The sequence below is a fragment of the Manis javanica genome, chromosome 14, assembly GCF_040802235.1.
Source record: "Manis javanica isolate MJ-LG chromosome 14, MJ_LKY, whole genome shotgun sequence".
Taxonomy (NCBI): domain Eukaryota; kingdom Metazoa; phylum Chordata; class Mammalia; order Pholidota; family Manidae; genus Manis; species Manis javanica.
Genome location: NC_133169.1, coordinates 60848335 through 60867167, shown reverse-complemented (window position 1 = coordinate 60867167; position 18833 = coordinate 60848335). Strand labels below are relative to the sequence as shown.

The 18833-nt window shown below is 36.6% G+C and overlaps 1 protein-coding gene across 12 annotated transcripts in view; it reads left to right on the top strand.

Annotated features, from left to right (window-relative positions):
• CSNK1G3 (casein kinase 1 gamma 3) overlaps positions 1-18833 on the top strand; it is a 109725-nt gene that overhangs the window by 21893 nt on the left and 68999 nt on the right. For all 12 annotated transcript variants that reach the window (XM_037005231.2, XM_037005229.2, XM_037005227.2 and 9 more), the window contains exon 2: positions 16528-16954. In XM_037005231.2, coding sequence (XP_036861126.1) covers positions 16777-16954 — 178 coding nt within the window. In that variant the 5' untranslated portion in view covers positions 16528-16776. The remainder of the gene's footprint in view (positions 1-16527; positions 16955-18833) is intronic.

The following is an 18833-nucleotide window of genomic DNA, read 5'->3' as shown; positions in this document are numbered from 1 at the left end:
ACTTTTATTTTTTAATTATTTTTATTTTGGTATCATTAATCTACAATTATATGAAGAACATTTTGTTTTCTAGGCTCCCCCCTTCACCGAGTTCCCCCCACATACCACTTCACAGTCACTGCCCATCAGCTTAGTAAGATGCTGTAAAATCACTACTTGTCTTCTCTGTGTTGTAGAGCCCGCCCCGTACCCCCTCCACATTATACATGCTAATTGTAATGCACCCTCTCTTTTTCCCGCCACTATCCCTCCCTTCCCACCCATCCTTCCCAGTCCCTTTCCGTTTGGTAACTGTTAGTCCATTCGTGAGTTCTGTGATTCTGCTGCTGTTTTGCTCCTTCAGTTTTTCTTTGCTCTTACACTCCACATATGAATGAAATTATTTGGTACTTATCTTTCTCCGCCTGGCTTATTTCACTGAGCATAATACCCCGTAGCTACATCCATGTTGTTGCAAATGGTAGGATTTGTTTTCTTCTTATGGCTGAATAATATTCCATTGTGTATATATATCACATCTTCTTTATCCATTCATCTACTGATGGAGATTTAGGTTGCTTCCATTTCTTGGCTCTTGTAAATAGTGCTGAGATAAACATAGGGGTGCATTTGACTTTTCAAACTGGGCTGCTGCATTCTTAAGGTAAATTCCTAGAAGTGGAATTCTGGGTCAAATGGTATTTCTATTGTAAGCATTTTGAGGAACCTCCATACTGCTTTCCACAATGGTTGAACTAATTTACATTCCCACTAACAGTGTAGGAGGGTTCCCCTTTCTCCACAGCCTCACCAACATTTGTTGTTGTTTGTCTTTTGATGGTGGCAATCCTTACTGGTGTGAGGTGATATCTCATTGTGGTTTTAATTTGCATTTCTCTGATGACAAGCGATGTGGAGCATCTTTTCATGTGTCTGTTGGCCATCTGAATTTCTTCTTTAGAGAACTGTCTATTCAGCTCCTCTGCCCATTTTTTAATTGGATTATTTATTTTTTGTTTGTTGAGGTGTGTGAGCTCTTTATATATTTTGGATGTCAACCCTTTATCGCATCTGTCATTTATGAATATATTCTCCCATACTGTAGGATACCTTTTTGTTCTATTGATGGAGTCCTTTGCTGTACAGAAGCTTTTCAGCTTGATATAGTCCCACCTGTTCATTTTTGCTTTTGTTTCCCTTGCCTGGGGAGATATGTTCATGAAGAAGTCACTCATGTTTATGTCCAAGAGATTTTTGCCTATGTTTTTTCTAAGAGTTTTATGGTTTCATGACTTGCATTCAGGTCTTTGATCCATTTCAAATTTACTTTTGTGTATGGGGTTAGACAGTGATCCAGTTTCATTCTCTTACATGTAGCTGTCCAGTTTTGCCAGCACCATCTGTTGAAGAGACTGTCATTTCCCCATTGTATGTCCATGGCTCCTTTATTGTATGTTAATTGACCATATATGTTTGGGTTAATGTCTGGAGTCTCTATTCTGTTCCACTGGTCTGTGGCTCTGTTCTTGTGCCAGTACCAAATTGTCTTGATTACTGTGACTTTGTAGTAGAGCTTGAAGTTGGGGAGCGAGATCCCCCCCACTTTATTCTTCCTTCTTAGGATTGCTTTGGCTATTCGGGGTCTTTGGTGTTTCCATATGAATTTTTGAACTATTTGTTCCAGTTCATTGAAGAATGCTGTTGGTAGTATGATAGGGATTGCATCGAATCTGTATATTGCTTTGGGCAGGATGGCCATTTTGACGATATTAATTCTTCCTTGCCAGGAGCATGGGATGAGTTTCCATTTGTTAGTGTCCTCTTTAATTTCTCTTAAGAGTGTCTTGTAGTTTTCAGGGTATAGGTCTGTCACTTCCTTGGTTAGGTTTATTCCTAGGTATTTTATTCTTTTTGATGCTTTTATGAATGGAATTGTTTTCCTGATTTCTCTTTCTCTTAGTTCATTGTTAGTGTATAGGAAAGCCACAGATTTCTGTGTGTTAATTTTGTATCCTGCAACTTTGCTGAATTCCGATATTAGTTCTAGTAGTTTTGGAGTGGAGACTTTAGAGTTTTTTATGTACAATATCATGTCATCTGCAAATAGTGACAGTGTGACTTCTTTACCAATCTGGATTCCTTGTATTTCTTTGTTTTGTTTAATTGCCGTGGCTAGGACCTCCAGTACTATGTTGAGTAACAGTGGGGAGAGAGAGAATCCCTGTCTTGTTCCCTATCTCAGAGGAAAAGCTTTCAGCCTCCCACTGTTGAGTATGATGTTAGCTGTGGGTTTATCATATATGGCCTTTATTATGTTGAGGTACTTGCCCACTATGCCCATTTTGTTGAGAGTTTTTATCATGAATGGATGTTGAATTTTGTCGAATGCTTTTTCAGCATCTATGGAGATGATCATGTGGTTTTTGTCTTTCTTTTTGTTGATGTGGTGGATGATGTTGGTGGATTTTTGAATGTTGTACCATCCTTGTATCCCTGGAATGAATCCCAGTTGGTCATGGTGTATGATCCTCTTGATGTATTTTTGAATTTGGTTTGCTAATATTTTGTTGAGTATTTTTGCATCTACGTTCATCAGAGATATTGGTCTGCAGTTTTCTTTTTTGGTAGGGTCTTTGCCTGGTTTTGGTATTAGGGTGATGTTGGCTTCATAGAATGTGTTTGAGAGTATTTCCTCCTCTTCTGTTTTTTGGAAAACTTTAAGGAGAATGGGTGTTATATCTTCTCTGTATGTCTGATAAAATTCCGAGGTAAATCCATCTGGCCCAGGGGTTTTGTTCTTGGGTAGTTTTTTGATTACCAATTCAATTTCGTTGCTGGTAATTGATCTGTTTAGATTTTCTGTTTCTTTCTGGGTTAGTCTGGGAAGGTTGTATTTTTCTAGGAAGTTGTCCATTTCTCCTAGGTTTTCCAGCTTGTTAGCATATACGTTTTCATAGTATTCTCTAATAATGTTGTTGTATTTCTGTGGGGTCCGTTGTGATTTTTCCTTTCTTGTTTCTGATTCTGTTGATGTGTGTTGACTCTCTTTTTCTCTTAATAAGTCTGGCTAGAGGCTTATCTATTTTGTTTATTTTCTCGAAGAACCAGCTCTTGGTTTCATTGATTTTTTTTCTATTGTTTTATTCTTCTCAATTTTATTTATTTCTTCTGTGATCTTTATTATGTCCCTCCTGCTGCTGACTTTAGGCCTCATTTGTTCTTTTTCCAATTTCGATAATTGTGACATTAGACTATTCATTTGGGTTTGTTCTTCCTTCTTTAAATATGCCTGGATTGCTATATACTTTCCTCTTAAGACTGCTTTTGCTGCATCCCACAGAAGTTGGGGTTTTGTGTTGTTGTTGTCATTTTTTTCCATATATTGCTGGATCTCCATTTTAATTTGGTCGTTGATCCATTGATTATTTAGGAGCATGTTGTTAAGCCTCCATGTGTTTGTGAGCCTTTTTGCTTTCTTTGTACAATTTATTTCTAGTTTTATACCTTTGTGGTCTGAAAAGTTGGTTGGTAGGATTTCAATCTTTTGGAATTTACTGAGGCTCTTTTTGTGGCCTAGTATGTGGTCTATTCTGGAGAGTGTTCCATGTGCACTTGAGAAGAATGTGTATCCTGTTGCTTTTGGATGTTGAGTTCTATAGATGTCTATTAGGTCCATCTGTTCTAGTGTGTTGTTCAGTGTCTCTATGTACTTATTTTCTGTCTGGTGGATCTGTCCTTTGGAGTGAGTGTTGTGTTAAAGTCTCCCAAAATGAATGCATTGCATTCTGTTTCCTCCTTTAGTTCTGTTAGTATTTGTTTCACATATGTTGGTGCTCCTGTATTGGGTGCATATATGTTTATAATGGTTATATCCTCTTGTACTGAGCCCTTTATCATGATGTAATGTTTTTCTTTATCTCTTGTTACTTTCTTTGTTTTGAAGTCTATTTTGTCTGATACTAGTATTGCAACACCTGCTTTTTTCTCACTGTTATTCGCATGAAATATCTTTTTCCATCCCTTGACTTTTAATCTGTGCATGTCTTTGGGTTTGAGGTGGGTCTCTTGTAAGCAGCATATAGATGGGTCTTGCTTTTTTATCCATTGTATTACTCTGTGTCTTTTGATTGGTGCATTTAGTCCATTTACATTTAGGGTGATTATTGAAAGATATGTACTTATTGCCATTGCAGGCTTTAGATTCGTGGTTACCAAAGGTTCAAGGTTAGCTTCTTTACTACCCTACTGTCTAACTTAACTTACTTATTGAGCTATTATAGACACTGTGTGATGATTCTTCATTTCTCTCCCTTCTTATTCCTCCTCTTCCTCCCTTCTTCATATGTTGGGTGTTTTGTTCTGTGCTCTTTTTAGGAGTGCTCCGATCTAGAACAGTCCCTCTAAAATACCCTGTAGAGGTGGTTTGTGGGATGCAAATTCTCTCAACTTTTGCTTGTCTGGGAATTGTTTAATCCCTTCTTTATATTTAAATGATAATCATGCTGGATATAGTATCCTTGGTTCAAGGCCCTTCTGTTTCATTGCATTAAATATATCATGCAATTCTCTTCTGGCATGTAAGATTTCTGTTGAAAAGTCTGATGATAGCCTGATGGGTTTTCCTTTGTAGGTGACCTTTTTCCTCTCTCTGGCTGCTTTAATACTCTGTCCTTGTCCTTGATCTTTGCCATTTCAATTATTATGTGTCTTGTTGTTGTCCTCTTTGGGTCCCTTCTGTTGGAAGTTCTGTGTGTTTCCGTAGTCTGAGCAACTGTTTCCTCCCCTGGTTTGGGGAAGTTCTAGCAATTATTTCTTCAAAGACACTTCCTATCCCTTTTTCTCTCTCTTCTTCTTCTGGTACCCCTCTGATCCGGATATTGTTCCTTTTGGATTGGTCACACAGTTCTCTTAATATTGTTTCATTCCTGGAGATCCTTTTATCTCTCTCTTTGTCAAGTTCTATGTGTTCTTGTTCTCTGGTTTCTATTCCTTCAATGGCCTCTTGCATCTTATCCATTCTGCTTATAAATGTTTCCAGAGATTGTTTCATTTCTGTAATCTCCCTCTGTAATCATCCCATAACTCTTGTGTATTTCTCTGCAGCTCCATCAGCATGTTTATGATTTTTATTTTGAATTCTTTTTCAGGGAGATTGGTTAGGTCTGTCTCTGCAGATCCTCTTTCAAGGGTTGTCTGGACTATTTTGGACTGGACTAAATTTTTCTGCCTTTTCATGGTGATAGTGGTGGCTGTAGGCAGGTTGCGTGTGTGTCCCCTGGGAGAAGAAAGTCCTTTCCTGCTTGCTGGATGCCTTGCCCTTCTCTGTTGCCTGTGTTGGTTACCCGCACTCCTGGACCAGCCACTGGGTTAATCCCCTAAGGTGCTGTGGGTGGGTTCTCCATCAGAGCAGTGCAGAGCCCTGCGGGGAGTGGCAGGCATTCTAGGTGCGCTCCTCCGCAATAGCGGTGCCCATTCCGGGTAGCTGTGTGCCAGCAGTGGCCTTTGGGTCTGGCCCAGGAGGCTGTGCGTCGGGCTGGGATTCCTGTCGGCTGCTGCGAGCGCAGCTGCTCCCTCTGGCACCGTTGCAGGTGTGCGCGGGCCTCTCCCTGCCCCTCTGGCGCCAATGCCACTGGCATGCGCGGGACGCTCCCAGGCCACTCAGTTGCCGCTGCCACGGGCTTGTGCGGACCTCTCCTGAGCCCCTCTGGTGCCGTGGCCGCTGGCCCACGTGGGCTGCTCCCGGGCTGCTTGGTCTCCCTGCTGTGGGCTTGTGCAGACCTCTCCTGGGCCCATCTGGTGCCACTGCCGCTGGTATGCGCAGGCCGCTCCTGGGCTGCTTGGTTGCCGCCGTGGTGGGCTCGCATAAGGTGCTTCCATTCCCCTCTGGCACCACCGGTGCACGCAGGCCGCTCCTGGTCCCCTCTGGCACCGCCGCCCCTGGCACACACTGCCACTCTCCCACTACTGGGCCGGTGTGTCAGGTTCCGCGCCAGTTGGGGGAACTACTGGCAGGCTGCTTAGTGCTGTGAGGGTTTCAGAGCTGTGCTGCCGCCCAGGGGGTTAGGGTGCCTAAAGTTCCCCGGGATTCCCAGCTGCTGGCTAAGTGTGCCAGGATGACTTCGTCCAGCTGTGGGGTCCCTGTCTCTCTAAGACTTGCAAAAAGCACTCACTTTTCTTTTGTCTCAGGGCAGCGGTTGCGTGGACCTGCCTGCAGGTTTTGCTTTTCCATTTCTCTAATATCCAGCACCCCATGCACCTTGTGTCTGCGGTCCCAGTGCAGATTTTTAGAGCTGGTTGTTTAGCAGTTCTGGGCTTTCACTCCCTCCCCGTTCGGATTCCTTTCTTCCCACCAGGTTCTGGAGTGGTGGGGCATTTGGGTCCCGCCTGGCCGCGGCTTGTATCTTACTCCCTTTGTGTGATGTTGAGTTATTGCAGATGTAGGTGTATCCTGGCTGTTGTACTGTATCCACTGGTATCTCTTTTAGGAATAGTTGTATTTATTGTATTTTCATAAATATGTATGTTTTTGGGAGGAGATTTCCACTGAACTACTTATGCCGCCATCTTGGCTCCGCCCAGTTCATTTAGTTTTCCCTTTGCCTGTTTTTTAATCACTTTTTTTTTTTGCCATTGCGTTGTGTGAGTTCCTTATATATTCTAGATATCAACCCCTTATCAGACATATAGTTTACAAATATTTTCTCCCATTCCTTAGGTTGTCTTTCATTTTGGTGATAAGTTTTCTTTTAGTACAGAAGCCTTTTAGTCTGATGTAGTCCTGATTGTTTTATTGTTGTTTGTACTTTTTTTAGTATGATATCCAAAGAATCATTGCCAAAACCAATGTCAAGAAGCTCTTTCCTTTTTCTCTTAGGAGTTATGCTTCCAGGTGTTACATGTAAGTCTTTTACCCATTATGAGTTAATTTTTATGAGTGATGTAAGATAGGGATCCAGTTTTATTTATTTTTTGTATGTGGATATCTCGTTCTCCCAGTACCTTAATTGATGAGACAGTCCTCTCCCTATTGCGTGTTCTTGGTGCTCTAGTCAAAGATTAGTTGACTATATTTGCATGGATATATTTCTGGGCTGTCCTTTTCCAGTATATATGTGTCTGTTTTTATGCCACTAACATACTGTTTTAATGACTATAGTTGTGTAATATAGATTGAAGTCAGGAAGTATGATGCCTCCAACTTTGTCCTTCTTTCTCAAGATTGCTTTGGCTGTTGGAGTCTTTTGTGGTTCTCTGTGAATTCTAAGGTTTTTTTCCAATTTCTGTGAAAAAAGCCATTGGAATTTTGATAGGGTTTGTGTTGAACCTGTAGATCACTTTGGGTAGTATAGACATTTTAATAATATAATTCTTCCTATCCAAGAATATGAGATATCTTTCCATGTATTTGTGCCTTCTTCAGTTTCTTTCATTAATGTCTTAGCGTTTTCAGTGACAAGTCTTTCACCTCTTTGGTTAAATTTATTCCTAAATATTATATTCTTTTTGATAAAACTGTAAAAGGAATCGCTTTAATGATTTCTCTTTCAGAGAATTCATTATTAGTATATAGAAGTGCAACCGAGTTTTGCATGTTGATTTTGTATCCTATAGATAGTATTACTGAGTTTATTATATCTGGCAGTGTTTTGGTAGAGTCTTTGGAAACACATCATACCAAAACTAATGATATGTTCTAAGAGGGAAAGTTGTAGTGATAAATGTCCACATTAAGAAAAAAGAAAGATCTCAAATAAACAAGCTTGACTGTACACTTGAAGGAACTAGAAAAAGAACAAGAAACTAAGCCCAAAGTTAACAGAAGGAAGGAAGTAATAAAGATTAGAGCAGAAATAGAGACTAGAAAAATATAGAAAACATTAATGAAACTAAGGGCTAATTTTTTAAAAAGATGAAATTTATAAACCCTTAGCTAGATTATGAAAAAAGAGTGAAAACTCAAGGAAATAAAATCAAAAGTAAAAACAGAAATATTACAACTGATACTATAGAAATACAAAAGATCATAAGAAAGTACTATGAGTAATTATATGCCAATAAATTAGAAGACATAGATGAAATCCTAGAAACATACAACTACAAGACTGAGTCAGGAAGAAACAGAAAATCTGAATAGAACTGTAACCACCAAGATACTGAATTAGTAATGAAAAGTCTCCCAACAAAGAAAAGCTCAGGGCAAGGTGGTTGTACTAGTGAATTCTGCCAAACATTTAAAGAATAATTAAAGCAAATCCTTCTCAAACTCTGACAAAAAATGAAGAGGAGGGAACACTCCCATACTCATTTCACAAGGCCGGCATTAGTCTGTTACTAAAACCAGACAGGGGCAATACAAGAAAAGAATATTACAGACCAGTGTCCTTGATGAATATAGATGCAAAAATCCAAAATGGAATGCTAACAAACTAATTTAACAGAACATTTAAAGGACCATACACTGTGATCAAATGGGATTTATCCCTGTAATGCAAGTCTGGTTCAACAATCAATCACTGTTGATACTCTGCATTAACAGAATGAAGGATAGCAATTACATAATCATCTTAATAGGGGCAGACAAAGCATTTGACAAAATTCATCATCCTTTCATGATAAAATGATCAACAAATTAGGTATAGAAGGAATGTACCTCAGCATTATAAAGGCCACATATGATAAGCCCACAGGTAGCATTATGTGGGCCATTTTTGCTCTAGATCAGGAAAGTTTTCTTAGAAAATTTCTTAATTATTTTCTCTGTCTTCCCCAATAATTCCTATTATTAGTTGGAAGTTAGAAGTATTGGATTACTTCTTTCTGTTTCTTTTCCTTTATTTTTTGTTCCTGTGTATTTGTGTTTTACATATATAAATATAAATATATAAATAAGTATAATAATCCTATGCATAGAATTAGAATTATTTCCCCCCTTTGTCTTGGATTATTCCATTTAATATAGCATTATTTTATTCTGTGTATGCATTACTACATATCTCAAAAGCTTCTAAGGATCTAATTGTTTTTATTATTTGTTATTTTCAAGTTCTCTCCTGTTTTTTTGAATAATCTGCTTCCCCAGACTTTTTTTTATTTGCATTTTTTTGGATATTTTTCTTTCATATCTAGTGATTCTTCATTGTCAGTTTATCTTTGTGAATGAGGGGTTAGGTTTATATTTATGAGTAAATGGTTTGTGTTTCCTTGGCTGTTTTTACTTTGCTGCCTTTTTCTTCATCAGTCTCTTGGAGCCTGTGTACTTGGATGGTTCTTATTGACTAGCAGATTCTACGTAAGGTGAACACTCAGGGAACCAGTCTTTAGGCATGGAGTTCTTCAAAATGCCAGGTGGGGATGGGTTTTATTCTGTGATGCCAACATATTCTCCCTCCAATCCCCCATTCTCTTTTGGAAGTTCCTTTGGTTTCTTCATAGAGATTTGTTTTTGTTTTATTTTGTGCTTTTATATAAGAGGTAGTAAAAACAGTTAATAACAGTTATCCCACTCTGTTTCATCCCTGCCTCTCTTCTTTCACTCCTTCTCACCATTTTACCTGACTCCCTTTAGGGAACCTTCCTAGACTTTTGTCTGGCAGATCAGCTCCTTACTCAGCTGTGGTCGTCTCTGGCACTTAGTTTGGACATTAGCTTCCTTCACTCTTTCATTTGTCAATATATGCTTCTTTTCTTCCCATCTTCCAAAAGTTTGCTAATATTTCTTATCTTCCTGTAAGTCTCCTAATTGATATGGATGGATATACAAAGTTGGAGTTGCTAACTCTCAAAAAAAATCTAATGTCTCCACCAAAGAGTATATCATAGTAAAAAAAAACATTGCTATTTGGTAGGTTAGTGATTTGTTTCCTCTGCTGTTGTGTGTGTATGTGTCTGTGTGTGTATATGTATGTATACATTCTCTTTTTGCTCATGAATGTCTCGAGCCCTGTGACCATGAATGGGGCCTGTTGACTGGTGGGTTCTTCCCACCCCCTTTCTTCCCTCCCACCCAAGTTGGTTCAGATTAGAACCTGGCAATATTGGGGTACTGTAAATATTTACAGCATAGGGTGGCAAGAGGGAGCACCCCAATGCTGTGGATCTGCATAGAAAGGCATAGTCAAGACTGGGAGGTCAGAGAGTTAACAAGTGTAATGATAGAGGTAAAGTGGTATGAATATGAACTCAGGAATCCAAGTCTGTGTAATCATATTCTTACTATGCTACTTAGTAACTTTATGATGCTGGTGAGTGGTGTAATTTCTGTAAATTTTAGTTTCCTTATTGCTAAAAATAGGGATTGTAATATACCTTAACAGTGGTGAGAATGGGTTGAGTTAATCTATTTAACATACTTAGCATAGTAAGTGCTCAGCAAATGGCAACAAGAGAGATTTTACATAAAAATCCAGGTTTCTGGATTTTCTTGAAAAATTTGAACATCTAGTATTCCTGAATGACAACAGTTGTTTATAGCTGAGTAATAGCTGCTACTTTTAAATGGGGTATATGCTCTCCAGTTTGCCATAGACCCCAATATTTCTTATTGTCTTACATTCCTCTTGATTTACTTATTTATGTTCTCTGCCTCACTTATTTGGGCATTTGGATTTGTGACTCGTGGTCTACTGATATTAGCTATAGCTAAAAGAATATCTTTTATTCTGAAATAAAACTGAAAAGAAAGCAGTTTTCAGAACTGCTTTAGTGTTAGTTGAGTCAATATGAAGGTAGACATGCAGACAGTATTAGCAGAATAATTCAGGCAAGGGAATGCCATCCCATCCAGGAAATTCTTGGGAACACTTGTAGCATGTTGGTTGGCATGTGTGAGGTTCAGCGATGTGCATTGAGTGAAGAGCATGATGTTTGGGGGTCTGGTGATATGTAACAGGGAGAGCTTTAGGTAAGAATCATACAGTTAAAACCTGTAAATGTTTAGAGAGAGAAAGAACCCACTTATTAATCTACAGTATCTGTTGACTGTCCTAGATGCCTTTGGCAGTATTCAGAGATCCCAAAGTTACATAGAATGAGAGTTCTTTATACAACAGGCAATATAATACAAATAAAACAGGCAATTATAATACTGTCTATAATATAGGAATATCCTCACAAATCTCCTGGTCTAATCTTCTTATTTTACAATTATTTAAAAAAGCTCAGACAGTTAAGCCTTGCCCAAGGCTTCACAACTAGTTGGGATTCCAAGACTTCCTTTTTGTAGTCTTATACTCTGTATTACATAGACAGGCAGGCAGCATCAAAAAGGTCTGGAAGCAGATAGTGAGGATCCCAAGACCTGGGAGAACTGGTCTATTGGAGCACAATGTAAAGATTGAAACTTAGGTATGAGAGAAGGTTATATTACCTTATATAAACTTAGAAGATTGGAGCTAAAGATTCTTGAGAGCTTGAAGAAGTAAGTGGTCATGTTGCAGAAGGCATGTAGCAAGGAACTACAAACAGCTTTTAGGAACTCTAGGCACCCAGTAGGACCTGAGAGTGGCCTCCATTTGAGAACCAGCAAAAAGCTGGGGCCCTCAGTACACTGTAGGGATGTGAATTCTGCCTACAATGTGAAGGAGTTTAGAGGAGGATTTTTTCCACTTGAGCCTCCAGATGAGAATGCAGCTTCACTGATACCTTGAATGAAACCTGAGAAACCCTGAGCAACTAAGTTGAGTCATGCCCAGACATCTGATCCACAAAAACTGTGAACTAATAAATGTGTATTGGTATAAGCTGCTAAGTTTTTGGCAATCTGTTACACAGCAATAGAAAAAACTAATACTTTTGGTCATGTCCAAGTATACTGTATTCTTTACAGTAGTATCATTATATAATAAACACAGTGCTTTGTAATCTAATTTGACATAGATAATCCACATTCATTATGCCTTAAAACCTGACAGTTACTTCTGCAATTTGTGGTGCCCTGGGCAGCAGTGTCAAATGGTTATAAGAGTGCTACATATGTTCTCTCTCAACTCCTTAGCTCTTTTAGCATGAAGCAGCCATAAAAATATGTAAATGAATTAGAATGGATTCATCCTTATAAAATGTATTTATGAACAGTAAAATTTGAATTTCATGTAATTTTAATGTGCCGCAAAATATTATTTTAATATTTTCCCCCGACCTTGTAAAAATGTATAGACCGTTCTTAGTCTGCAGACTGTACAGAGTAGGCAACAGGGTGGATTTAGCCTACAGGCTGGAGTTTGCTGACCATGGCTGTAGACAAACTCGTAGGCAATTTTAATACTGTTTGATAGATGCTATATGATAGGAAAGTATTAGCACTATTTGAGATTCTTAATAAGAAAATATTTTAATTAAGAACCTTAATTTGTTAAAAATATTTCTGAAAACTAAAACTTATTTATTATTAGAGGTTGATGAACAGTTTCCTGAATGTGGTGAACTGGATGAAATAAAATAGTAAACAGTTTCATTTCTCATTCACCAGTGTTACATATATATACACTTTGATTATTCTCTCTTCTCCACTCATAGATGATATCCTCGTCAGTTTCCATTGATTTCTTCCCACATATTTATAAGAGTAAGTTCAGTTTTGTCCATGGAAAAAACATCCATTTCATTTTTGAAGTTCAATTTTTAAGCTAATTCATCACTTCTTTCTATCTCTCCACCTCCCAGTTGTAGACATGGCTCTTGGCTCTAGAACTTCAACTGGGAAGGGATTTGGGGCTGTCTCTTGACTCTTTGTTCCCTCTATTCATTGTGCTGGTGGCCCTTAGTCCTCTAGGGGTCATGTGGGGTGGAGGTGTGAGAAAGGGAAAAGGCAGTCCTTCAGTGTATGATACACTTTCAAACGCTGTTTCTGTTATGGGGCAATTTTGGTTCTTTAGGGGCTTTACCTGGACCTCTTCTGTAAAACAAGCAAGCACACCTACAAATATTGTTATACATAAGTATATGCATGCTCATATTGCTGCACATAAGTATGTGCATGCACAGACATTACCAAAAAACTGCAGCATACACAACAAACTGAAAGTAATGGTTACCTCTGAGTAGGGCAAACAAGGAACAAGGGGTATGGGCATCCCTCTGTGGGTGTTTTTACTTTATCTGTATTATTTAAATTCTTACTACATGTAGAATGTGTTTTGGGTATTTGATTAAACATAAACAAAAAGCTATATATTGAAAATAACACTAAAGATTGCAAAAGGAAAATTCCTTCTAAGTAGAAAAAGTATTATTAAAAGGGCCCTTTAAAATAAAACTTCTAAATCATATATATATATATATATACACGTACATACACATATGTGATTTTTATGACTTTCTGTTGAATTGGTATTTTTGTCATTATGAAAGGCACCTCTATCTATATCTTTGGAGATATTCTTTTGTTTTGACATTTGCTTTGTATGATGATGATGTAGCTTCTGACACTTTCTTATACTTGCTGTTTGCATAGTACATCTTTTTCTATTCTTTTACTTTCAGTCTATCTGTGTTTTGTATTTAAAGGTTTTTTAAAATAAACAACATATAGTTGAATCTTCCTTTTTCATATAGTTTGCCAATTTTTCCTTTTTATGGGGAGAATATGTCCTATTTTCATATTTATGTGTTTTTCAGTTATTTTGCCAATTTTCTTTTTGTCTCATTTGTCTTTTGTTTCTCTTCTTGTTGTACCAAAAGTTTATTATTCTGTTTTGTTTCTTAGGTTTTTAGCTATTTCTATTGCAATTAATTTAAATTTTAGTGTTTGGTCTAGTTATTACAATATTCATTCTTAACTTGTCATTGGCTACTTAGAATTAATATTGAACCATGTCATTCTTCACAAACACATTCTTCACAAAATGGGTTGAAAGACTCTTACAAAGACTCTTAAAATGGTGTATTCTATTTACCACATCCCCTGCCATTTGTGATCTATAATTTACTTCTCCATATGTTGTAAATATCACTAAGAAATTATTTTTGCCTTAAGCAGTATTTATCTTTTAAAAGGAAATGAATACCTATTCATTTCTGATTTCTGGTGCTTTTCATTTCTTCTTGAAGTTTCACATTTCCATCTAGTATCATTCAATTTATTTCAGCCTAATGGACTGTTTAAAAAAGTATTTCTTGTAGTCCAGATGACCTATTCTTAGCTTTCCATCATCTGAAAATGGTTTTCATTCACTTTCAGTTTTAAAGAATAATTTTACTGAATATAGAATCCTGGGTTGAAAGCTTTTTTTACTGCTTTTGTTGCTTTGAAAATATCTTCCTTTTTTCTTTTGGGCCTCCATTGTTTCTGATAGGAAGTTTGAAGTTCCCCCATCTGTTGTGCAGTTTTTCTCTGTTGGCTTTCAAAATTTTTTCTTAATTTTTGGATTTTAGGACTTGACTGCAGTATACCTCAGTTCAGTCAGTATTCTTTGTATTTATCTCTTATGAGATTGTTGAATTTCTTCAATTTGTAGGTTAATCTTACTGAATTTGGAAATTTTCAACCATTATTTACTGAAATATTTTTTTCTGCCCCATTTTCTTTCTTTGATTTAATAGGACTTTAACAGCTATTTAGTAATTTTAATGTCCTTTCTTCTAATTCCAGTATCAAGATCATACTGAGGTATTGTTTCCTTTGACAGCTTTGTTTCCTGGCTATGGGTCACATTTACTACTTATTTGCCTGTCTAGTAATTTTTAAGTGTATGGTGCACATTTTGAATTTAACATTATTGAGAGTTTAGGTTTTTTGTCCTTTTAAGTTATGTGAGTTTTGTTCTGGAGTGCAATTAATTTAATTGGAGCTCTTGTTCATCCATTCTGGGCTTGATTTTAGGCTTTAGTTGGGCTGGTCTACAGTAGTCCTTACTCTAGGATGTGGTCCTATTCCTAAGACCTGGTCTTGTGGTGGTTCAGCTGAATTCCTAGGATAGAAATGAGGTTCTTCCACTATGACAAGGAAGGAACTTTAAGATCTGCCAGCATTGTGCAGCCTTTAGTGTCTCCATTGTTCATTTAACTCCACAGTAGCATTGTTTGCTAGGTATTTCAGGATATTGTCCCGCTCAGGTGTGTGTAGCCTGGCTTTCTGTCCTACCACACCCTACCCACAACACTGCACAACTACCTCAACTTCAGTACTATGTCCTACAAATTCCATTTATTTCAGCAGTCCCAAACTCTAATCTATGGTCAATCACTCTGTACTTCCTGAATTTCACCTTCCTGTGCTGTAGTCAGAAAATTGTCCCTGGCCAGAGAGAGGGCTTGCGTGAAGGTGGTATTCGTGCATTTCTCTTTTCTCCAGGATCACAGTCTGCACTGCCTGTTATCTGATGCCTGAAAACTGGTGCTTCTTATGTTTTGTCCAGTTTTATAGTTACTTAGAGTAGGAGGGGAGGTTCAGTGTCAGTTATGGTTTTATACTGTGGAAATGGATTAAACATTCAGTTTTATATATACCAAACATGCTTAAAATTTCATCTGCAACATAAGAGTATGGCAAATATAGTAAACATTGTAAATACATTTGGTCATTTGGTGTTAGAACTAATTGCATATTTGGGGGATTTACTGGAAATTAATCAGAAAGTACCCTTTGTTTCAACCCTGGTGATTGCATTATATAATCAGTTTCAGAAGTAGAAATAGGAAGTCTTGGATATTTTGGTCATAGTTTCTTTATTAATGACTATCTTTTGAAGTCAAATGTTCTTTAGTTGTAAAGAATAGGATCCACTGATTGTTCAAACAACAATAGGAAGATTATTTTTTATTGCAGACTTATCACAGAATTGAGGTATGTTTGATGGTTGAAATGCTAGAGATGATGAATGGGGCAGACTTCTTAAAAAGTCTTGAAAATTTTTTTGAGCTTTAAGTTTTTTTGTCTGTATATTAGGAAGTTTGAAACCTACCTTCTCCACTTCATAAGTGAAATTGTGAAATTACATTTATTTTTTAAGGTCTAGTTAAAATGTTACATAAGAATTAATTGTTTTCCTTGATGGATACTGAGTATCTTTTTAATATTATCACTTCTGAGCTACATTCCCATGTAAAGTTAATGAGCAATAAACATTTGAATAAATAATAATCAAATGAGAATGTATGTTTGAAAACAGTTTGAAAATTACTAAGTGTATGAACATATGGAAGATATTTCTTAAGATGTTATACTAATTTGCAGAATATATTCTCTTTTTATTTAAATTGAGTATCTTAAACTGACGGGAATTTTTTTTTTCTTTTTAAAATTGAAATGATTTTAAGTTGGAAGGTCTAGGTTAGTGAATATATATTGACTTAATGAAACACACAATACATTTTTGTTACTTATTTTTAAGAAGTGACCAAATTCTTGATGTCTTTGTTTTCATATTTTCTTTGGTACCAAAGTATAAGAATAAAGGGTAATGGTTAATTTAGGAGTCTAATGTTACTTGGTTTCAGCGGGCATCAACAAATAGCAGTAATCCTTTGCCTAAACTTTCGTTGTTATTAATTTCCCAAACACTTGTTTTTTAATTATCTAAGATGACTAATTTTCTTTTCTTAATATTCTAGCTCTCTGTCAATACCAGCTCACATCATTGAAAAGATAATTTTGAAGACATGTTTTGTTGAAAAGACAACTGAGAAAGATTTTACGAATGGGATGAACACGCACCAGTTAATTGACTACCTACCGCAATTTGAATGTTAACATTACCCAGCTGGTACAGTTGATCTAGTGATGTACCTATTCTCACAATACCCTATTTCAGTGTGCTTGTCTTGATTAAAGAATTCAAAGTGGAGTACCGCAAACTTGATATGGATAATAAAAAGAAAGACAAGGACAAATCAGATGATAGAATGGCACGACCTAGTGGTCGGTCGGGACACAACACTCGAGGAACTGGGTCTTCATCCTCTGGAGTTTTAATGGTTGGACCTAACTTTAGAGTTGGAAAAAAAATTGGATGTGGCAATTTTGGAGAATTACGATTAGGTAAGACTATTTTGTTTATTCCATTATGTTGGAAGCATTTTTTTTTAAATGAAAGATACTTTCTAATGAAAATGACTTAATTGTTGCTGTGGTAATAATCATAAAGAATATAGGTGTTGGAAATTTCTTATTTATTTGTATTTTCTTTGTAAGGAATTCCCTAGTATGTCTGTTTACATGAGATTAACTGTCTAGAATATGAGAACCAAGATACTAAGTTAAAAAACCCAACATGCTGAAATATGTGTTAGGAAAGCCTTTGCAGTGTATTCTTTAGGAATGATATTTAGGCTTTTTCAGATTTGAAAACATTTAGTAACTGAGTACTTTAGGGAAAAATGTAAGGCTTAAAGTCAAGGTAATATACTAAATTAGTATAAAAATCAGTTAAATTTGCATTGTTCTAAATTCCATTCTCCACTCCCCAAGTTATAGTCAGAGTAGGCTTTGGCATCCATATTCTTCACAAGGGACACAAAGTACTAACTTGGTTTGTTCTTTTGATAGGCAACTTTGAGAAACATTGGTCTAATTAAAACTCCTAACTCTGCATTTAAGGCAATTGAAACTCAGTGAGGGAAGGTTACTTGCCAAATGTCATATAGCAATTTAATGACAGAATCAGGACCAAACTCTAGGTTTTTAATTCCTAGTGTAGTAGAGTTGTGGCTTTCTTCACAGAAGTGAAACAAGAAGGGAGCAGCATGGTTATGTAGGAGTCAGTATTAGGTACTTTGAAGGCTCTGGTCAATGGACCACCAAGATTGGAAACTTTAGAAGTAAAAAGAGAAAAACTTTGCTTCACAAGATCCTTAGATCCTTCCTTAGATCCAACCCTGATTTTTAGAAATAAACCCAATTGTATGTTTTCCTACTCTACTTTTCATCTTGTACAATACCTTAATTTGTAGTTAATCCATTTTATTACAGTTTTATGTAGTTAATGTGCATTAACTCTTTGAATGAAGCAAGCCAATAAATAGCAATGACATACTTTGTACATAGCTGTAATATGACATTACAGTTTTTTCATGACTGTCAGACTTTTTTGTATTTGAGTAAAGACTCAAATATTTGAAAGGGTGAATATTTTATGTTTTATTTTTTGGAGGACATTGAATTAGATATTGTGAAATTCTTAAACTGTTTCTGATTTTGAAACAAACCTGATTATTTATTTGTCTAACTTTGAGCATCATCTATCCGTCCAGCCACTCAGAATTTAGTGCATGCCTATCATTTTTTGTGCATGCCTATATATTTTTCCAGTGCACTAATAATGCACTGGAAAAATATAAAGATTATCCCTGCCTTTGCATTTAAACACTTGAGACCTCAAATTCCTCAACTTCAAAATGGGGTTATTTCCACATCTAGGTTATTGTGAGGATTCTTTTAGATGATAATATAAAAGGACCAGCACTATACCTGCATACTTTAGGGAAACATTGATTGTTCTGTTCCTTTGAAAGATGATATCAAGATATTTGTTGTTTTTAAAATTAAAATTATGGTATGTCGCATGTATATTTATTTACATTTATATGAATTGTCTGTGTAGCTATATATTATGTCGTAGCTACATTTATTTGTACCGTATCTATTGCACTATCTCTATGTATATGATTATAGTGCTATATAGTACTTTGATCATTTTTGGTTTCATATAATTTATTTCAAAACAACTACATATATATATATATATATATATGGGTGTGTGTGTGTGTGTGTGTGTGTGTGTATGTATATGTATGTGTGTGTGTTTGTATACAAAATCTAGTAGACCATTTTAACCAGGGCAATATGAGAAACTATAATATACTGAAACTATATGTGCTTTATACTGGAAAAGTAGTTAGATAGATACCTCTTTCTTTAG